Source organism: Magnolia sinica, chromosome 3 (assembly GCF_029962835.1).
Source record: "Magnolia sinica isolate HGM2019 chromosome 3, MsV1, whole genome shotgun sequence".
Lineage (NCBI taxonomy): Eukaryota > Viridiplantae > Streptophyta > Magnoliopsida > Magnoliales > Magnoliaceae > Magnolia > Magnolia sinica.
In genome coordinates, this window is record NC_080575.1 from 126,631,746 (window position 1) to 126,655,689 (window position 23,944).

General features: G+C 37.8%; 1 protein-coding gene across 1 annotated transcript; it reads right to left on the bottom strand.

Annotated features, from left to right (window-relative positions):
• Nucleotides 1-10,378: 10,378 nt before the first annotated feature.
• On the bottom strand, nucleotides 10,379-17,165 carry LOC131241217 (nucleoside diphosphate kinase 3-like). Its single transcript, XM_058239953.1, has 7 exons — nucleotides 17,007-17,165; nucleotides 16,235-16,372; nucleotides 12,228-12,265; nucleotides 12,050-12,100; nucleotides 11,431-11,598; nucleotides 11,194-11,306; nucleotides 10,379-10,796 (listed from the first exon to the last, which is right to left on the bottom strand). The coding sequence occupies exons 1-7, from the start codon at nucleotides 17,086-17,088 to the stop codon at nucleotides 10,673-10,675; spliced, it is 714 nt and encodes a 237-aa protein (XP_058095936.1). The 5' UTR covers nucleotides 17,089-17,165; the 3' UTR covers nucleotides 10,379-10,672.
• Between the last annotated feature and the right edge of the window lie 6,779 nt (nucleotides 17,166-23,944).

Genomic DNA, 23,944 nt, shown 5'->3' on the forward strand with positions numbered 1-23,944 from the left:
ACAGTGCTTGGAAAGAGTTGATCATCATATTAAAGTAATTATAGTGATGTAATTAATAATCTATTTGTTTTTGGATATCATTAGTGGGCAATGTGCCCAATAGTTTAATAGTCTAGTAACACAAATATTACACATGTAACTATTGGAAGGATTTTAGATGTAATCCAAGCTTACTTTATGGTACAGGGATTCGAAATCCTCCTTGTAATGACCCAGGATTTTGGTACATGTGCATACACATACATGTATGTACAATTGCCTTCATTGGAGTATACACACATAGATCCATGCATACATCCACGCATCCATGAACACATGCATCCATCGGCTCATGCAAATTGTGACCGTTGGTATGTGTGATCGTTTTGTTTATTGCAAGCTATTAATTAATGTCATTAATGATTACATGATTTTGGTAGAATATAAGTTTATTTATAATACACTCTCTCAACTCATATACTTAAGACCACGTGTTTAATTATTAATTAATCCAAATCTAACCAACGTCAACTATTGACTATGCACTGAGATTAAACTGATATTAACCACTAGATTGTTGTTAAAAAATAAAATAAAAATCGAGAACAACCCATTTTTTGTGGGAACCAACCCCACCATCCGCTTGTGTGTGACCCACCTGAGTTTTGGATCAGCTTCATTTTTTACCTTATATCCTCTCATGACTAGGCTGAGATGATGGACGGAGTAGATTTATATCATCGTTACTGAAACCCACCATATCTTAAAAATAAAAATAAAAATTTTATCTTCCGCCACCGCCTAACCCACCTTCTCCATTCTTCCTTCCTTTTCGTACGGTAATGGGCACCGAACCACATTCCCCACTCTTCCACCTCATTGCTCACATCCATTAAAAGGGAAGGAAAAATATAAACAAATATTCAATCATATCGAAAGGAGAGAGAGGGAGAGAGGAAAACTCTGTAGATTAAGAGAGAGACTGGAGTAGGGCCAGATCATCAGATTTTTGAGGTAGGTGATCATATCCTGAAGTTTATCATTTTCAGTTAATTATAACGATTATTTATTCCAAAATTTTAATAGGAATATTATTTTCAGTTAATTATTATGTGAGTAATCCTACTCATTTATGAATTTTCTATTTTTATATATTTCTGAGAATTAAAATTTGAAATAAATTTCTCATAAATAGAATTATCAAATTCATTTATACATGATGTTTATATTTTTGGATTTAATATTAATTTAATTTTATTAATTCATAAAGTTCAATTTTATTCTAACATCAAATGTGAAATTTAGTTTTAAATTAAATTCGCTAAATTTAGACTTTAATTTTAAGTTAAAATATCTAATTTAAGTTTGTTTGATTAGAATAAATATTAATTACTTTATTTATGTCCTTTTGAAAAGAGAATAAAAAAATTATACAGAATAAAATATATAATTTATCTAAGTTTATATTTTAATTTATTAATTCTTATTTTTTAAAAGATTAAAAATTAAATATAAATTATTCCTAAATTTTTAAAAATTAATTAATAAGAAAGTAAATTATTAAAAATAGATTAAATTCAAATTAATTTATGAATTTATTTAAATTAGTAAATTTGAATTACTTTTAAAATATTTGTAATTAATGAGTATGTTAGTTATTAAATTTAATCGTGTAATTAATCCAAATATATATATATATATATATATATATATATATATATATATATATATATATATATATATATATAAAAATCAAGTAAAACAAAAAAAGCTAAAAATTTAAATTCCAATAATTTATAATACTTAGAATTAATTATAAAAAAATATTTTAATTTAAAATTAAATAAAAAAACTAATAGTATCCAAAGTTCAAATTAATAACTTCTTTTAACTTATTCAATTTAGATATAAAAATAAATAATAATAAAATTCTGAATTTAGATTTAAAATACTTAAATTAAAAATTTTAAGATAGATTAACTTAAATTATTAAATAATAATTTAATTACATTATTAATGTTATATTATAGAAATCAATATAATATCTTTGTTTCTGTAAAGATTAAAAATTCAAATTTTAATTCTAAAATTTTAAGGAGTTAATTAATTTAAATTTAAATGAACTTAAGTTTAAGAAATTTTTTCAAAATTTTGGAATTGAAACTAAATTGATTAGATTTCTATATTTTGGAATTCTAGTGATTAATGTATATTTAAAACTTTATTAAATTAAAATTTTAATAAAGTATAATATTAGATTTTTAACTTGTTAAAAAAAAAATCTTTTCCTTATAATTCAAAATTTTTGTTTAATTAAAATTTAAATAATTTATCGATTAAACTTAAATATATATTCTCAATGAATTATCAAAGAGAAATTAAAATTTGTTATAAAATAAGCAAGTTATTTCAATATATATATAGGGAAAAGGTACTCAGCGCTCGACCTCACAAGACCGTCCCATGAGGTCAAGCTGTGTGAGCCCCACCGTGATGCGTTTCAAACATCTACCCCATCAGTCAGATGCACTATTCCATCGTGGGCCTAGGTCTCAAAAATCAAGTCAATCCATGACTTGTGTGGGCTACACCACATACAGAAGTGGGGAGGGGCTGTGCACCATTAAAACATTCATAATCATTTTTTGGGCCCATCGAGATGTGGTTTGCAAATCCAGCCCATCCATTATGTCTGTCCCACTTGGATGAGGGTTCAGACCCAGTTTCAGCAGCATTCAAAACTCAGGTGGGCCCCACAAAGTGCTTTTATATGTTTTTGGCATGTCTTCGCATGATTTTAGATGGTATGGCCCACCTGAGTTCCGTATACGGCTGATTTTTAGGATATCCCATAATTTAGAGGGGACCCATCAAATGCACGGTGTTAATGGTCGACACACATCATGGTGGGGCCCACACAGCTCGACCTCACGGGAGTTTATCGTGAGGTCAAGCGCATAGTACCTTTTCCCATATATATATATATACAGAAACGCTCACCTGTGAACCAGTTCGTACGTAGTACATACGAACTTTTTTGAGAACTCATCATATCTGATGAATCTCGCAAATCTGAACGGTCCACATGAAGCAGAACCTCATGTAACCCCCTAGTACAAATTTGTACTTTGATCCGAAACTTTGGTGGGCCATGAAAAATGCAAACAGTTTCTTCCCTTGATTTGAATTTCTCTTTACTATGGCCCACCAGAATCTTAGATCAAGGTGAAAATTCACCTCCTAAGGTTTCATGGGATTCCGCATCTTATAGACCGTTCGGATTCGACACCCATGACACGTGTGTGAAGGCGCGCACGTGCGTAGGTGTGCAGGTGAGCATAACTCTATATATATATATATATATATATATATATATATATATATATATATATATATATATATATATAATTAAATTAGATTTTTTTATAGCATAACTCTATATATATATATATATATATATATATATATATTTGTTAAGTTTATGTGATAAATAAAATAAAAATTTTAATTTTCGAATTTAGTGGATAAAAATAATAAATATTTTTATGCTAATATTTAACATTATTTAAGTAAAAAAAATTGATCTAATTAAAGTTAGAATTTAAATAAAATTTCTTGTACATTATTTCAAAGTAATTCCTAAATTAAGTAATAGTAAAAATAATATTTTATTTAAGTATTTGAATTATTAAAGTTCCAACAAAATGATAACTAGAATTATTAATTAGAAATAAAAATTTATATTGTTGATATTTTCGATTGTGAAAGAGTGATTCATCTTACATACCATATCAGCCCAACAACATGAACAGTAGATAACCTTGATTGGAAACAACTATGGTAAAACAGACTAACCTGAAATCTAAACCATTCATCAAATAGACCATTTAGGTGTTATTTTCTTTTGGTAGATGGTATCCTGAAACTTAACTTCTCACGCATCCAGCGAGTGTAGACAGCAAGTTAATGCTATGTATTACGTCAGCGGGAAAAACTCGTTGAGAGCGTAAGCGTGGGTCAGGTCTAGCATGCGATGCTAAGTAGGTCGTGGGCATATGGTCTAGTTCAGAAATCAACGGTCCAAATATCAGGTGGGTAATTCTCCTCCATTTCTGAATTTCTGAATTTATGTATTTTTGAATTTTTTTAACATAATGACTTTAAATTAATATTGTTAAATTCTTTTATACCTAATATTTACTTTTCTAAATTTTAGCATCTACTGAATCTGATTAACTTGTAAAATTGAATCTGATTAACTTGTAAAGTTAGATTTTAATCTAACTTTTATTTCTGAAACCAGGTGTTAAGATTTAAACCTTAAATCTGCGTTAAAATAATTGATTTATATTAATATTAATTAATTTGATTCTAAATTTTGGTTTTTTTTAAGGCAAAGAAAATAGCTTGATGTTTCAGTAAATTTCAAAAATTGAATTTTTACGGCATCGAATTTCCACACATTTTGTATAGAACTTGCATTGTTATATGGGGATTTAAACAATTAAATTATTTCGCTACTGATTTTGGAATAATTCATCACATGCATTCATCTCTATTGATTACGGAATTATGAAAAAAAAAAAAAAATGATAAAATGATTGTGGTATTAGCAAGTAGGGCAATCGTATCCCTTGGGTGAGAGACCCTAAAGCTAGCAAGTAGGACAATCGTGTCCCTTGGGTGAAAGACCCTAAAACCCGTTGGATGCTTCGGAGTTTCCTTTGTGTACGGCATATGAGTACAATTATGTGCGCGGACATATGTCAGAGGTACAACTGGAACAATAATCTGACCAGCTAACGTATAAATGGGTCCTTCACCACGAGGTACCAGTGTGTGGGTGTTAATGTAACGTGACCATACACCTAGGTACGGTGTTGTAAGATGTAATGATTATTTAATTCTATTATTGAATTCATTATAGTGTAGCATTCGGTACATCTTTATAGTTCCAGCATCGCATTCATGTCATATTTAATATTTAATATTTTGATTCATGTTTTGAATTTTAAGAAAGTACTTTTATTATTTATCTGTTTGATATAAATCTAGAAATTTTAGATTTGGTTGGGTAAGATCCCACGAGCGATTATGCTCATACCCAAAATAACAATGTTTCAAGGCATCAGAGTTTAATCAAGAGCAAAGTGGAGTGAAAATCTAATCATTAATTTACTTATCTTTTATTTGTACTGATGGGAAAAAAATGTATAATAAGAATTTAGAAGTGAGTTTAGGCTGTAATAGTTAAAGATTGTATTTGATGAACGTTGTTATTGTAATGAGATTAATTAAGTGTGGTTGTGAATGTTTAATATTAAATCATGACCTGGGATTTAGAGTCGGGTCTGGCCAACTCGGGTACCAAATTTCAGGGCGTGACACCCCTGGTGCCAAACAACCCCTGATTGTGGGCCCAGTGTGATATATGTTCCGTACATTCATGCTGTCCATCTATTTTGACAACTCATTTTAGGGCATGATCCCAGAAATGAAGCAGAACCAAATCTTAAGTAGACCATACCACATGAATACCACATGAAATAGCCATTATTGAATCCCCACCATTAAAAACTTCATGGGTCCACTAGAATATTTATTTACCACTCATCTTGTTGATAAGGTTACAAAGATACGATGAATAGACACAAATATTAGCTTGATTTATACGTTTGTGGTTCACAAACAATTTTTTTATGATAAATTACCACTGTTTCCTGCATTATGGTCCACATGAGATTTTGATCTACTTCGTTTTTAGATTCATGCTCTAAAATGAGTTTCAAATTGGATGGACCATGTCAATCCACCCAAAATTCACCTGAAAGCCTTTGGCATGAAGTAATTGTACTGGAACCCAGATGGGGGACATCATGATGTTTGTGAGAAATTTATCTCATTTATTAATTTTTTTTAGCTCATTTTAAGATAATATACTAAAAATGAGCTGAAATACTTACCATTGAAATTGGACTCTACCTTGATGCATTTATATCACTATTCCCAGTTAGATGAACTGAAAACAAAAGGCTAGCCTAATAGGAGACTTTTGTAGCCATGTGAATATTTCAGTGTGATGTGACTTATTTTTATTGCATGTCCTAAATGAGCTAGCAAAACATATGACTAGACTGGATTTTATGCAGAAAGTTCTTGTGTTAGGAATTTAGGTGGGGCCTACCGTGATGTTTGTGAAAAATCCGTTTTGTCCGTTAATTTTCCAAGCACATTTTAAAATAAGCATTCCAAAATGGACTGAATCAAAGACTACCAGAGAAAAAACTAAGGAAAGAAATGCCTACTATTAAAACCTTCCTAGGCTATACCTTAATGTTCACAAGATATCCAGTTTGTTAGGAATTAATCTTTGGATACACCGAAAATATAAAAATAAATTGAAAAATCATTTCACTAGGCTGAATCACGTATAAAATACACTGTCCTTAAAGCGTGATTCGCCCCCTTATCAACTGTTGATGGGTTATAAGCGAATTGCTTCCAGAAAAAGATAAGCCTTATCTAGATCCAGCGTGCAGCAATCACGATAGGTTTACTATGGAACAATTTTAACGCAGCAGATCTCTTCTGGCAGACTCAGACGGTATAGATTTTGGATTGCATTTAATTTCATGGGAGAAATGGTGCGTTGAGATGATGAAATCGGAAGGAAATAGTCGAGTTTATATAGGCATCAGGTAGTGGACCGTTGCTAGACGGCTATCAATGGTTCAAAACATTTGAATTATGTTTTTGACCGTTGATCATTAACTCCAGCCGTTTTTAGTCGTCAGATCAAAGGATCTGACCGTTGGATTATCATGGTCCGTCCATTTTCGGACTGTTTGACTTTCAAGGCAGAAAACCGTTTTCAGAAATTGCTGAAAACACAAGAATACTCTTCACAAGATCTCATATAAACCATAAAACTTTTCTTCACATTTTCGATGTGGGACAAAACACACGCACATTACACTTTTTAATTCAAAATTTTTAAAAAGCGTTTTGTTGGAAAATTCCTGAAATTTTGAAAAATTCAAATTTTCTTTTTATTTTTATTTTTTTAAAACCATTGATTTTCAACACAGATCATTTATGGCGTTGGTCCCACTTGGATTAACTAAAAATACAAAGAGAAATTGTAGTCATACAAAAATTTTAACGGTAGTTGCTCAATTCCCACAATTTCTTGCTTATGCCCCCTACTTAAGTCTTGGATTTGGCTCATTTTCGGTAGCCTGCCCTAAAATGAGTTTGCAAAAACGTACACGGCGGGCACAGCGGCCTCCACCTAGGTTCCATGCTTGGGAACTTCCTGCCGAAGGCTTTGGCAACCTTTGTCTGTTGCGTTCTACCATGGATGTATAATATCCCAAACTGGAAAATCTTAGTTATCAGGTTTGGTACCTGTCTTACCCAAATGGGGATAGCTGATGTGTTTGTCTCGTTGACCGTCTATCCTGTGGAACACATCGAAAGATTAAGATCCTCCAGCGGATGAGATTTATCGAGGCGCGGCCCATCAGCGTCAGGGCGCAACAGAAGCTATAGTCTGTATTAGAACACCGGGCCCACGTATGGGAATTGAAAACCCGAGCATTCTGTTGAAAGATTGCGTGTTGCGCAATCAAACCAGAGTCCGATGTATCGGATGACGATACGTTGGAACGGATCGCAGAAAATGGACGGGAAGCCTCTGCAAATGCGAAATGTCGTATGTGTGAAATCTAGTCCGTCCATCAAATGCTAGCCATCATTTTCACCGTACACACAAAATATAAGACCGATAAAGAACTCAGATGGAATAAACAAACAGAACAACGTAAAATTACACCTAAAACACTCACTGCAGCCTGCCTGCCTGATTCTGAACGGGGCTTACATTAGTATATTCCCTTCATCCTCGTGATTCAAACCTGGTGAATGGGTCTGATAAAGTATATACAACCATGGTGGCCCAACGGACAAACCTATGGTTGACGTTTCATCCTCATTGTTCCCTGTACTGTGGGCCATCTAAGTTGATTGTTGGCTTCAGGGCCTAGAATCGAGGGGCGCACTTGATGGATGGAGTGGATTTCACATTCAGAACATGGTGGGCCCCATGTTTTGCGGAGGATTCCGGTCCGCAACAAACCACTTCATCGTAGATGCAACTCTAACAAGCACCTCCCCGCTGGTTGCCCCTTCTGCCCCCACCATGTAATGATCCAGACCGTTCATCAGTAAGATCCCACCCTTGAAGGGCTACATGCAAAAGCTTTTACACATCAGAGATCTCACCGTCAATACAAAGTTTTCGACTCTCACCTTTGCATAGATGGTGAAGATCTTCAAGCCGTAAGATTTCCTACAACATGCGGTTCATACGCAACGGGACGTCTCACACAGCAGATAAAATTTTGGGCCTTATTTTATACCAAGTCATAGATGGTGGGCCCCAATTTCCGACCATACCCTGGCCTATGGAAGACAGGCCAACCTATGTTCGAGCTTTGATCTGATCCTACATAAAGGGCCTGTTTGGATGTGGCAAAAGTTCCGTCCAATACGGGATAACACAGCTCTATTCTTAACATCAGTTTCTTACGCAGTTTCCATTCCAATAGAGACAAGGATAATGGATCCCTAAAGTGGGGATGGCTTATCCTTAAACAAAAGGTAGATATCTTTTATAGCAACTCATTATCAAATATGTTTGGTTTTTGACGATTAGTCCCTCATTTTTACGCTTCTTGCAAAATGCTGCAGTAAGCCTTGAATATTTTGAGAAATAGTTTGTAGTTTCTAGAAAATTTTAGGAAAACTTATAAACTTATTTTAATTGCCCACTTTTCATTCCCCAACTCAAAAGCTAGGGCAAGTTTTTTAAGAAAAAGCTGGAGAATAAAATTAATTCTTCAGATGGTAATTACCAACAAAGTGTGAACTAAAAATGCTTCTTCTTTTCTTTTTTTTTCATTCTTTTCCCTTTTTCCTTTTTTCCTTTTTTTTTTTTTTTGCAAAAATTGCTAATATGAGAATCATGAAAACCATCAACCAAACACCCCTTGCTGCGTGTTATTTTGTGCACATATATGACATACCAAATGTGCTCTTTCAACCATTGACCCTTGGACTGCCGAGTGCGTGACATCCAATCTCTAAACCCTAAACACGCTACGTGTGTCAATGTTTCTATTTGTATATACACCAAATGTATTATAATGCATCTTCAAGCAACCCACGTGCACCACGTGCTAATATCAATATTCAAGTAGTCTAATGGGCCACCGTTAATCTATAACCAACTCACATGCACCAGATGCACTATTGTGCCAACGAATTAGTCGGCTTTCCAGATGGGCTATCTAGGATAAACCATCCCAAACAACTTACACGGTGCAAAAATTTTCCTATTTCCAAATGCCCCAACAGATGTTACATCCAAGCATGGGGGCGGCCCTTTTGTATTTTCCTACGTCCAAATGCCCCAAAAAATTAAGGCCTGAAACCGACTGAAGTTAAAAAGGCTGGCCTTGGTGGGCTAAGCCAAAGAGCCTGATGAGATAGCCCAGCCTATTGAAGGTTCACCCACGGATGTCTGGATCCTGCCCACATCAGGCGTCTGATGGGATAGCCCAGCCCTAGTGTAGGTACACCCATACCGCCCACATTAGGCGTTTGGTGGTAAATGCAGCTGAAAAAAGTCCAAGGATTGGCGGTCAGGATCTTCCAATCTCAAGATTTGTTGGGTCATGGTCCATCCACTGTGGGACACAACAGAACAATGGTCTGGATAATTGAATCATGGGACCCACTTCTCACGATTGAAAACCCACGCGTACCATGCAATTTCATCGGAATCCAGTTGTACTTGTAAACAATGGAAATGGTAATTAAGGTGCCCAATTCCTTTTAGGGATTTCTACCGCAAAATCTCTCAAGATTGCTGATTTCACCCAACAATGCCCAACATTTTAAAGTCCCCAGACATGTTTCTTGGGGAGTGAACTGACCCAATAGCCCGCTGGTCCTTTTTTACCTCACTAAAAAGTGGAGTCCAGCATTGTGGGGCCCAGGTGGTGTACGAATGACATCCAACATGTCCAACAGGTGCACCCCATCAAGATGATTTAAAAATTAGGGTGATCCAATAACCAGGTGCCCCACAGAATTTGGAGCTTTTGTGTGGTATACATTGTTTTTGTTTTTTGTTTTGTTATGGTGTCCAACATGATGATTGGATCAGCGTCATTTTTTGTTAACTTGATCGTTATGGTGGGTTGAACCTTTTGGATGGGTTGGATGTCACATGCACCATCTGCAGGCCCGACAAGAGGTCTCTTTCAGAGAAATTGGGTCAAATCCCAGTTAAAACTCAAGGAAAAAGGGGGGAAACAAGAAAAGAAAAAGGAAATAAGGAAACATAATTGTAAGATTACCTCGATACTAGGAGCTAAATAACATGTCCTGAGAAATCAATGGTGTCAACGAGCATGGACGATCCAATGCATTATTTTGCCAAAATTCCAATTGGACCATTGCATAGCAGGCAAATGAGAGTGTCATCACCTCTATAGGATTTTATTAGCGTGGTCATGGGTGGACTTTTACCACCTTGCTTGGAAATTGCAGATTGCAGAAGAACGAACACCGCAGCTTCTGCCTATTAATTTACTACCTTTAAAGAGAACAAAGCGGCCGAGATTGATCAGTTGTCACCATAGACCCACTTCTCTGCATTACTTGTGTAACTAACCAACTCCTCCGGTTGGAACCACAGGTTAATTTCATCCTTGGCCGTTTCAGGTCCGTCACTTCCATGGATGATATTTCTGCGAGCAATCAAGAACTCTATGAAAATTTTAAAAATCAATGGTAACAGACATCAGCAGGCAAGCATTTGACAAATGGGTAGCCTAGCGTGAGAGCCGGTAAAGAAGCCTACCAAAGAATTTGAAAAGCAAGGTAATAGAAATCAGTCCCTCCCTTCCTCCCCAACCCAACGGTCCAAACTGAATGGGCTCAGTCATCTGATTGTGCAATCAGGACCATCCAATTGGTGGGATTTTCTTGTCTGGCACGCCAATTGGCTCAAGATTAACAGATCGGATCTAGTGCATGTTTCACCCTGATGAAATGCTTGCACAAGACATGAATTGCCAACAACAGAAATGAAGTAATACCTTCCAACAAAGATAATGAAAATATCCTGCAAGTTTGGAGCAATACCTTCCAACAACAACAGCAAGATCACCTCTGATGGTTCCCGGCTCCGATTTCTGTGGGTCTGTGGCTCCAATTAGTTTACGGCCATATTTTATCACCCCTTCACCTTCCCATACCTTCATTTAAAAAAAAAAAAAAAACAAAAACAAACATAATGAAAAACAAAACAAGTCTCTTACAAAATTTGTAGTAATATACTGTCTTCTTGTAAATAGAATCAATGATCTTCGTTGTTGTTACCATGGCGAGGACAGGACCAGAGCTGAGAAAGTTACAAAGGCCATTAAAGAAGGGTCTTTCCTTGAGGTCATGGTAATGCTTCTGAGCAAAGTCCTTGGACGGAACCACCAACTTAATTGCTACAAGTTTAAATCCTTTGCGCTCAAAACGTGATATAATTTCTGCAATCTGTAAAAAGGAAGAAATAATAATAAGTGACATCCCATGTGAGCATGTTCAAGAACAAGAAAATATAGCAAGATATGGAAGTACCCCTGACAAGAAGCTAGTATTTCTAATTCGAGAGACGCAGAATTAGACAACCAATAAATTTAAGCTATGTGAGTATGCTAAGAAATAATAAAATAAAATTTCAAGAGAAGTCTAGAAAAATATGAATTGTTGCCAAGTCAGAGAAACGAGAGGAAGAAGAATTCGAGGTGGGCTTCATGCAAAAGCAGATGTATAGTTTATCCACTCTAAAATTTATTCAAGTAAAATCAGAGATGCAGTCATTTTTGCCATCATAAATGAATTAAAAAAAGAAAAGAAAGGAATATATGTCTGTGTGTATTATGCATATTGAATTGATTGAGTCAACCCACAGTAGGCTGGCAGACATGAAAGGAGGATGTCTCACCAGTCCTCTTTGCACTCCATCGGGCTTAATTGCAATAAAAGTGCGTTCTAACTGAAAAAGGGTGAAAATATATATGAGATCAATCAGGAAAAAAGAAAGAAAGAAAGAAAGAAACAAGAAGTACAATATGAATATAAGAAGTGAGGAAAATATATGTGATTTCAGGTGAAGGCAATACCTCTGCAGCGTGTGCCTCCTGCTCTTGAAGCATGTACACTAGGAACAGGAAAAACAATGAAATGGATATCAGGACTTCACATTGCTACAATCAAATATCATGAATTAAAAGATTCCAGTGCATGATTTCTAATAATCAATAAGAGGCCATGGCTCGTTTACAGGGACCAGTGGAACTACCCATGTGACAATACCAAGTTTGCAGGTAAAACTGTCAGAGAAAAAAAAAAATATATATAAAAATAAAAAATAAAGAGCAGATGGTGGCTGAAGCCAGACAAATTGGACAATGATACAGGCATGGCAGGGGAAAGGTGTTCTGGAAATAGTACAGAATCCCGGAGCTTTGTAAACAGAGAGTTTCCATGGATGATGCTGGTATTAGTAATTTTAAATGAGAAGAGACATGAATTGCAGATGCAACACTTAGGGCCTGTTTGATTTTCCAGTGCACTGGTAAATACCAGTTAAAAGAGTAATAATTATTTCCCTGTGTATTTACAAGGCACCTGATTTGGCTACTTACTTTTTTGACACGGAAACCGAAAACATTACAAAATATATATGGGTCCCACTGTGATGCATTTCGCTTATCCACACCGTTCATCCATTATGCCTTTTGAATTTATAGTATGAGCAAAAAAATGAGGTATATCCAAAACTCAAGTGGACCACACCATACGAAAACAGGAATCGAATACTTACCGTTAAAAACTTTGTGAGGCCACTGTTTCTTTTGGTGTGGGCCACCTGAGTGTTGGATCATCCTCCTTTTTTGGCTCATGCCTCAAAATATTGTGGTAAAACATATGGACGGAATTGACATATCATATACATTACCTTGAGGTTCAAAAATTTTAAATAGCTATTTGAACCGGTTCCCAATGCAGAAGTTTCCCTGGATTTTCAAACGGATGAAATGGTAATAATTACCCATTTCCTGGGTATTTACCCAAGCTCTTAGAAATCAAACACGCCCTTAAGACAGTAGTACCATGGATTCAAGTACCAGTTGGGAATGAACCAGGCCACTGAAACAAGTACCCATATAGGTCCATTTTGGGTGGTTCTGGTCCCCATTTCTGTCTAGGAGTTGTATCATTTCAGACGGAAACTTATACTGCTCAGAAGGTAGCAAGTCGCATCAGATGATGATTTTCTAAACTATGGGCAGTACTAAGGATTTGCATTGCCAAGCCTATAGAGAACCAAGCAATATTGGCATAGAAGTGTTGCATCTTAAGAGTTCAATAATGATCCAAGTATCACAATTCTAGAGGAGCACAAGCTAACCAAGCCCCAGTTATCTTCTAAATAAGTAGGTAATTGGGATGTAATAATCATTTCTCTATTTGGTCGTGCATATAGTCAGCATGCACAGTTGTAGTGATTAAGTTGTCAAAAGTCAAAAGCAGAGTCCAGCTTGTTGAACAGCACAATGAGAATTGAGAACTTATCACCATCACTATATTTTTATGACATAATAAACAAGGAGACAAATATCTCTGATGTTTTGACATATAGCCATTAGGGCTACCAAAGGGCCATGCTTGGGCTGGGCCTATGTCTATCCAAGCCCAGCCCACAAAGTACAACCTAAGCTCGAGTTTGACCTTGGCCCATGATGGGCCAAAACAAACAGGACCGAGTGGGGCAGTTGATTAAGTGTACCCCATCATGCATGATATATGACACAAATGCCTTTGAAATCCTAAATGGACGGCGCCGGGCCAGGCTGACAGCTCTTAAAGAAGCCCTAGTTCAACCCTCAGGCCTACAATTCCTGCCCAAGCCCAGCCCAAAGCAGACCTGGCCTGAAAGACCAACTGGGCAGCCCGGCCCATCAACAGGCCTAATAGCAATGTTCTTCCAGCATTTTATGACTAACCAATGTTTTCCTGATACCATTTCAATATTGGCAAGATATCACCAAACCCTGATAATGTCAGGATGTTGTTGCAATATTTTGAGATAATAACCTATTTTTCTTTTTTACTTCTGTTTAAAATAACAAAATTTCTGAATTTCTCAAAGCCTCATCTTTTCCAAACCTCTCCTTTCCATCTCTCACACACATCTCCATCTCCTTATATTTTTAACATATACTTAGGCCATGTTTGGTAGATGCCTAAAAATGAGTTCATTAACAGTAATTTGTATTAGAGATTATGAGTTCATGTTAACACTAATAATGTAGTAGAGATCAGTATCTCTTATACATAATTACTGTTAACTAAAAAAACGATGAACTCATTTTAGGTGTCTACCAAACAGGGCTTATTCTTTTCTTATTGTAAAAAAATATTTTATTTATTATTTTTCACAAGATTCTCCTCAAGATATCCCAAGCGAAGCCGCAAAATTTCATTATATCTCAAGAAATTGGAAAGAAATGAGATATGTCGCTTTCGTAATAGATTTTTGCATGCATATTAAATTATCCACTGAAGGATCTGCACCTGTTTCTCATAAATGACACTGTGAAGCACAAGTTATAGTGCATGCTTTTTATGACTGGTAAGTTCTAGTACATGCTTTCAGGAGACACTACAAGAATAAAAATCTCCATTTTGTCCAAGGGGTATAAAATCTTCCATGATATAAAAGAAAACTCTTCTTATGAAGTGTATGATACGGTGAAAAGAAGAGAAATATTGCACAAATGATGAAAAATAACTCAGGAAAGAAAAGGAGAAAGGGGAAATAAAAAGATTCTGCATGGGTGAACCCTTAAAATTCAATTGGATGGTGCTCCATGACACAAACTTAGATCTCATAGAATAATCCAAGCTTACCAATCAAACTACCAAAAAGAAAGAAAAGAAATGAAAAAAGAAAAGGTACAAGAATAAAGAATATCAAAGTGAAAGGATCAGAAAGAAGGATTGATCAATGCAGGAAATTGTTTGGCAGCAAACAGATGTACACAATGGGGCCCAAATTGTAATGTCGGGAGAAGTCTAGACTATCATTCATATTTAGAATGCAGCCCACGCCTTTTCATTCAACCCGCTTCATGCCAAAGCATACTAAAGTTATTGTAGAAGAGGTTGCGACAGCCACAATGTTATAACTTGAACAAGGACAGGGGCCCTCTTCCATTCCCCATGTTCATCTATTCACCCACCAAAATTGTTTTCCCACTCATACCTTTTACTTTCAAGCCATCATCTCCTTTCTTCCATTGGAAGCAAATAAATAGCAGAGCATGAGAGAGAGAGAGAGAGAGAGAGAGAGAGAGAGAGTTAATATTTTCAAAGAGGGAGATGGGGAAAAAAAATATGTAGGAGTGAAAAGGTAAACATATCCAACAGATGAATGTGCATCTGTAACATATGATATAGCCACATACTGATTTCAATTGTTATGGAGACATGAAACGATTGAATAGATTCAAGACCTATATCTTAATCCCAGATATAGAAAGAAATACAAGCACAGATTGCTATTTACTAAGCAAGACATGGTGACACATACATTATCATAAAAACTAGGAAAAACCATACAACGACCCACGGCTTACAATGTTATGTGATACAGAGTGCAACTCTTCCTGTAAATGAGACTATTCGGGGGCCTGATTAATAAAATCAACATAGACTTGGTTCCACCCTGGCCGAGTCAGTGCCTGACTTGTCCATGTTGAATGATCCATGGCTTACGATGTCATGTGATAGGCAGTTGGACTCTTATGGAAAATGAGACTATTTGGAGGCCTGATTAAGAAAATCAACACGGATTCGATTTCGGCCTTGGCCAAGTCAGTGCGTAACTTGCCCATGTTGAATGATCCCACAGTGTAACTCATCCATATCACTCACACATGGATCATGTAAATTAAAGCTTCAGATCAGCTCAATGCAACTCACTAATCCTAGTCATGTTGGTTTCAGCATCATGACTGTTAGACTCGGCGAGAATCAGAGTCAGTCAACAAATCATATTGTTAAACCAGGCATTGTCCTTGAAACTTGCATTCCTAGAAAGTGGGAACTTCCAAACACAAACCTGCTGCAGGAAGAACAAGGGCTCCTGAAAACCACGTGTTGAAAGCACTCTTGGAATGCGCCCTCTCATAAAATGAAGCCAAGGCCGGCGTCTTCCCTCTAAATGAAGTTGCTGCAGCAGCTGCTACTGCTCTCCCTTCTACACAAGAGAGGACTCAGATAAAAATATGAAACAGCATTTCAAGGCCTGTTTGGACGCGCCATCAAATTCAATAGCAATTACAGGTCTAATAAAATGGAAACAACTATACTAAGGGAAACAGCTCCAAATTGCAAATGTGAATACCGGTAAATGACACCACAAATTGGCAATTTCCTCTTTGTTAAGCTGGACATTCGTGATTCAATTCGATTGTACATCCAAACGCAGCATTACTTGGCACTTGATTTAGTGACTGTTGTTGATAAGAAACCCTTCCCATTTTCTTCAGAAAAGGATACAAATGTATTTGGGAGTTCCAAGATTCCGTCCTTTTAGTCTGTGTTTGGACGCAAAACTGATTTGAATTGCGAAACTTTCAGTTCATGAAAGAGGAAAACTTGGAAATGCAGTTTCATTCTTTTCAACCCCACTATAACATCATTACAATCTGGAGATGAATGCTGAGGAAATTGCAATTTGTTCTGTTTCCACTATTACTATACTAACAAATGCAATTCATTTCAATAATGCATCCAAACGCGCCCTAAATTCATCAATAAAAGCAGCGAGAAAAGCGAAAATGGAGGGGATTCGGTCAGATCAGAGAGCGTAGAAAAGCATCGAGACTCACCAGCAAGAAGAGGTGAGCTTCTAGAAGCAGAAAGCAGAGCTTTCACGGTCTTGGAAGCAGATCTGTAGATCTCAGACCTCATCTTCGACGGCTGCTGCTGCTGATGCCACTGTAGAAACAGGAAGAAATGCTAGGGTTTCAGTTGCTGCGAGCATCTTATAGAGATGAAGAGAGGTGGAGGAGGAATTTTAGGATCCTGAAGCATCAGGACGTGAATAGTGTCCTGGGGTGCCCATTTGGTTCAAGTGGGGCCCACTGGTTGGTGATCCAGACGGTTAGAGGCATGTGCCCCACCATGGATCGCAAAATCTGTGCTATTAGCATCTAGCCTTCTTTTTCGGACCATTGAGAGTTTTTCTCAACCGTACGTTTGTACGACCATTGATTGAAGTGTTCTGGACATTTAAACTCTGGAATTTTTCGTCATATCCCCTATCGACGACGTGGGTCATCTAATTAACGGTTTGGATTACCTATAAAGATCTTCACTTGTATGAACCGGCGCATCAGAGGCCTAGTGATAATCAGGACCTCATGATTTTTGGAATTAGATTCTGGGTTTTGTTGCTTTTTATGTGGCTTTAAGAAGCGTTCTTAGGTTAAGGCCGGTTACTGTACAATGGTGTATAAGAAGCTTATTCTACAACACTTTATCCTTTGGGGCTCATCGTGAAGTAGAGCTCAGGTATAATCCGTCCGAAAGGTGATTCTATTTATATAAACAAATAATAAAAAGAAAAATTAGCTCTATCCAAATCACCTGTGGGTCAGATCACAAGGAAGAGTTGAGATGGAATGCTTACCGTTAAAACCGTTCAGACTGTTTGTAGGGCTCAAATTGTTTCTCTTATGCAATCTAATCCATTCATAATATTCTAATAAAAATTATTAGTATCAGTACAAAATTATTTATGGCATTTCAAAGATCATGTGGACCACATTACACAATTTGATAGGATTTAGAACTGGTATTACTTGATTTTCCCCAACTGAGCTTTTGATCCATAGGAATAATTATTGAATCCAGGAAGAAAACAAGGGATGTCACATGATGGATGGATTAGATGTGGTATTTAAATCACAGTGGGTCCCACGGGCCAAGTGTTATAGTTAAGCATATATTCTACACCGGTGCAAGATAACCGTCCTCTATTGAGCTTTGGTGGTCAGATTCCGCGGAAGCGGATTGCGTACTGAGTAACTCAGTAGGCTAAGCATACTGAGTAAATTCTGTGGAGTCCACCGTGATTTATGTATTTTATCCGCTCCGTCCATCCATTTTAACAGATAAATTTAGGGCTTGAGCTTAAAAATTAAGTATATCCAAAGCTTAAATGGACCACACCATAGGAAACAGCGTGAATTGAATACATACCGTTGAAAATTTCTTGGGGGCCACTGAAGTTTTGGATCAAGCTTGTATTTGTGTTTTCCCTTCATCCATATCTGTGTGATCTTATAAACATGTTGGATGAGAAATAAACATCACTGTGGGCCTTAGAAAGGTTTCAACGGTGGAAGTCATTATTCCAACTCTTTCCAATGGTACGGTCCACTTGATTTTTGAGTATGCTTAAATTTTGGTCTCAACCCCTAAAATAAGATGGAAAAACGGATGGATGGCGTGGATAGACCAGATACGTTCACGGTGGGCCCAACAGAGTTTACTCAGTACGATAAGAGCGTACTGAGTAACTCAGTACGCAATCCGATTTCAGATTCCGCATCTCCATGCACGTGGGAGCTATGAAACTCTTCTGCACAAGAGGTTAAAACGGGTTAGGTACTTCGAGGCACTACATAAATCTGTAATCCTTGAAGCCAACCAATGTGCAGACAACTTCCCTGGCCACCGTTCATCTGGTGATCTCCTGCGTGGATGGCCCATTACTCAAAATGAAAATAGTGGATAACGTGGTGCACCCTCCGCGGCCTGCAAAGTGGATTTTTAAAATGAAATCGGCCAATAGCTCAACATTCACAGGCAAAAGTCGATCGACTGGGCCATCGTAATCATCTGATGTATGTCCTATTTTTCAGAGTGGCCATCTACAAATGGAGACATCAGATGCCCCATCTCGGGGTTGGGTCCTACGGTGTATGAATAGTAAAGGCACGAAGGACTACAGTTTTAGGGTGAAGCAGCGAACTACTAAACTGGTAAAGGCCAAAATATATGACCGTTCCAACGTCGTTTGGAAGCGGATTGGCTGGTGTACCACACACCACCGACGAGGATAGTGTGGATACGTGTCGCGCGTAGACGAGAGCTGACGCTCTTCGACCTCCACGTTGTACAAACGGTTAAAAGGATATCAAAGTTACATCGCACCACAATGATGTATTTATTATATAAACCGGTTATTTGAATAGATTATTTTATAGCTTAACCGCCCTTGCAAAATGAGTCATATCAAAAGCTTAAGTGGACCACACTACAAAGAGAATAAGGACAATGATTCTCCCCTAAAGCATTTGGAGGGGCCACCATAAGGTGTATTTTAGATCTAATCTATTCAAAATGTCGCACAGACCTTGATGAAGGGGGAAAAAGATATCACATTGATCCAAAACTCCATGACCCCGAGAGGGTTTTGACGGTAGATGTTCAATCCCTCACTACTTTTTTTATAGTGTAGTCTACTGTACCTTTGGATATGTCTTATTTTTTAGATCAAGCCTTACAAAGAAATTGCTAAATAGATGAATAGCTTAGATATAACACATAACTCATGAAGGGACTTACATAACTTGGTGACATCAACCCATCGGATATAGAAGAAGGAAAACAGTTGCGGCAATCACACCCACCTTTGAAACCTTCTGAAGGCCACCATGATGTTTATTTGAAATACAATCTATCTATAAATTAATAAATTCATGATAAAGAGAAAACACAAATATCAACTTGATTAAAATGGAATGCACGATTACATTGATTACATTGTATCGTATTATGTGGAATTACCATTATTAATGTACAATGATTGCATGTTCATCAATACCACAATATTTTGCCATCCAATCCCACCATTTGGATCAAATTATTTCTTTGAGAAAAACATGATATGAAGTGAAACTTATGTCTAATGGACTGTGGAATTGTAATCAACATATCAGATTTCACAAGTAATATTGATGGATCGGCATTGATAAAAACACGCATCAACATGAGGCCTATAACTATAATAAATTTTAAAATCCACCAAAAATCTTGCAGAATTTGCCATTGGAATGGGATTTTATGATGCTAAGATTAACCAAATCCTTTACATCATTTTCCAAACGGTTTAAGTCAAGCCAATTTCTACAGCTGAAAACCCAACATATTATATTGGAATACAAGACATTGAGGTGCTTTTGATCAGACCTCACCCAAAAATAAAAATAAAAACGCAAGTTACGGCTACACTTATAGTTATGCATCTAGAATGTTATCCCCAATTAAGCCAACTAAATTTCAAAACTCACCACTGCCAAGTTATATATAAAATAAAATAGATTAGTGATGTAGAGCGGGTCGCAGACAATTACATGGCCAAGATGGATCAGAAAAGGCACGGTCGACGACAGAAGTGATCTAGACCATCGAACCTTAAATCGGGCGTATCTTGCAATCCGGAATGATTTATCTGACGTAAAATATATGATTTTGGGGTAGAACGAGCTACTTTAGCCAACCAACCCTGTTACGCTGGGTTACGCAACCCGAATTTGCAAAATACCCCTGGATCGACGTTCGTTACCCTGTTTTAATTTCTTTTTTTTACTATAAATGTAAGTTTTTAGTTTGATTATAACTCTTCATCCGTTGGACTTTAGGAGTTGCGTCCAACGTGAAAAGAGCTTAGAAAAATTAGGAGAACGGTTTGGTGAAGCCAAATAAGACACTTACTATTTTTGGCCGAAAACCTTGCGCACTAGTAGACATCACGACCGTCTATAAATAGTAAGTTTACTATTTATAGTAAGTCGCGGATTCTAAGAGTTTGAGTTGTAGTTTGATTCTAATTTCTTTCCCATTGCTTGGTAGCCCTATTTAAAGGGTTGCAAACTCGTTTTTATTCAGGAATTAATCAATTTCGAATTTATTAGAATTTATTTCTATTTTCTGCTTTCTTTCCTCGTGGATTCGAGAAGTCTCTGTGAGGAGTCCAGAGAAGCTCCGTGGATTCGGAGTAGTTATCCTCATCACGTTCATCCCTGCGTCAAGATCCCACTCCTAACCATCGTCCTAATCTTACAAAGCCCATTAATCAAACTCTCGTGGAAGTGATCCAGGGATTCGTTATCTTTCGGAAAGAATGGAAGCTTTCCACCGGGAGAGTCAGTTGACCATGTAAGGGATGCAGGCAACTCTCGACCGTCTTGCGGATGCGCTACTTCCGCCCCGAGCCCTAGGCGGTGCTCCACCACCCATGGTGGCTCCACCACCCATTGTTGCTGTACGACACAACCCCGATTTTCGTAGAGCACTACCAGTGGCAAACCGTAGGGCTACATCAGATGATTCAAGTTCTAGCGACGAGGACCTTAATAAGGGTTTTGCTCGACGACCAATCCATGGAGGTAATCATCTAGATCGTCTTGAAAGAGACTATCGAGGTAAGGTCCGAACTTCCTAGTTTTAACGGTTTATTACGTATAGAAGATTTTTTCGATAGCCCAAGTAGAGAGATATTTTGATTACATGGACGTGCGATTATAAAAAGGTAAAATTGGTAGCGTTTAAATTAAAATCGGGTGTTCCGCATGGTGGGAACAATTACAACTCTCACGAGCCCGCCGAACAAGGCGCCCATCTCATCATGGCCACGGATGAGACGTCTTCTTCGATCTCATTTCTCCTCGGTGATTATGAGCAGATATTATTCCAACAATATCAAAATTCGCAAAGAAAATCGAATCACACAGTTACATCAAGAATTTCAACGGTTGGCTACACGAAACGATCTGTCCGAATTGAGTCACAGAAGGTGGCATGATTTATAGGTGGGTTGCGACCGATAATTCAGAATCGAGTTCATGTACCCAGTCGGGACCGTGGATGAAGCATTCAATTGGCGGGTAGGGATAAACACAACTTGCAAGAGCTCCCGCTCGTCCATATCCTTCAAATCGACCCCCATGACGGGTCCCACGCAGAATCCAGGTGCCACGAGGAAAAGATCCAGACCTCAACTTCCTACAACCGCAAACCGTGATATGGGGAGCGGCTCATCCGGGCCTTAACATGCACCTACAACAGCCAGTCCGAGTAGGATTCCAAATCCTTATACTCGGCCAAGGTCGAACAATTATTACTGTGGCCAACCGTGCCACTTATCAAACACTTGTCCTCAACGCCCCGCAGCACACTCGACTATAAACGAAGGGGGCAATGAAGATGAGGCCGCAGAAGAAGACCATCGCTTTGATGAACATGAACAAACCATCAAGAAATTACAAGTGGCGATGAAGTGACGGGCGAGGATCGTGGCGAATTTCTAGTTGTGAGGCGACTACCGTATACCCCACGGAAGGAATTACATCCACAGCGACACAATATATTTCGTACTCGGTGCACCGTCAACGGAAAGGTCTGTGATGTGATCATAGACAGTGGTAGTAGCGAAAATATCGTCTCAAGAGTAATGGTGGACAAGTTGCGGTTACCAACGATGAAGCATCCTTCCCCATACTCTATTGGCTGGATAAAAAAGGTAAATGAGACCAAGGTAACTGAACAATGCACTATCTCGTTTTCAATTGGCAAAAATTATAAGGATCAAATACTTTGTGACGTGGTCGATATGGAAGCTTGTCATATGTTACTCGGTCGACCTTGGCAGTCGGACCGTGATGCGACCCATCGGGGACGAGATAATGTCTACGTATTCGTCAAGGATAGTCGAAAAATAATCCTTGCCCTTATGGCACCAGAGAACCACCCTGAAGCCTCTAAAGTGGAGGGGAGTTCCCTCTTGACCATTCGGGATTTCATGGAGGAATCCAAGGAAACTGACGAGGTATACGCCGTAGTAGTAAAGGGCGAGGAAGAGGAACCCTCAAACATCCCTCCAAGTTTAAGACTGCTGCTAAACGAATTCAAAGAAGTCTGGCCTGAGGATTTACCTGATGGATTGCCCCCTATGAGGGACATCCAACATCACATAGACCTCGTCCCTGGGGCTAGCCTGCCCAATCGCCCTCATTATCGGATGAGTCCGAAGGAGTGTGAGATACTTCAGGGGCAAGTGAAGGAATTGATCCGTAAGGGTCTCTTGAGAGAGAGCATGAGCCCATGTGCCGTACCAGCATTATTAACGCCAAAGAGAGATGGAAGCTGGCGCATGTGTGTCGACAGCCGAGCAATCAACAAAATTACCATCAAATATCGGTTTCCAATACCACGGTTGGACGACATGCTCGATATGTTAGAAGGGGCCAAGGTGTTCTCTAAACTAGATCTAAGGAGCGGGTATTATCAGATTCGTATTCGACCTAGTGATGAGTGGAAAACAACATTCAAGACCAAGGAAGGGTTGTATGAGTGGCTGGTCATGCCCTTCAGCCTATCGAATGCACCAAGTACTTTTATACGTCTAATGAATAAAGTTCTAAAACCGTTCACTGGCTGATTTGTGGTAATAATTTTGATGACATATTGATATATAGCCAGGATGAGACAGAGCATAGGAAACATCTCAGGCAGGTGCTGCAGGTCCTACAAATTAACAAGTTGTACCACAACTTGAAGAAGTATAGTTTTTTAACTGACAGCCTGTTATTTATAAGATTTGTTGTAACGTTCACAGACATTCGTGTAGACGATGAAAAGGTGCGAGCTATTAGGGAATGGCCGATCCCGACAAACATTCATGAGATGAGGAGTTTTCACGGGTTGGCGACCTTCTATAGTCAATTTGTGCGAGATTTTAGCACCATAGTTGCGCCTA

Bases quoted from the DNA above. Each gene is read 5' to 3' on its own strand.
- LOC131241217 (XM_058239953.1), bottom strand. From the start codon at position 17,088: ATGAGGTCTGAGATCTACAGATCTGCTTCCAAGACCGTGAAAGCTCTG. The intron at 16,373-17,006 runs GTGAGTCTCGAT...TCTCTTGTGTAG, and splicing joins AAGCTCACCTCTTCTTGCTG to AAGGGAGAGCAGTAGCAGCT. The intron at 10,797-11,193 runs GTATTGCTCCAA...GATTGCTCGCAG, and splicing joins CTTGCTGTTGTTGTTGGAAG to AAATATCATCCATGGAAGTG.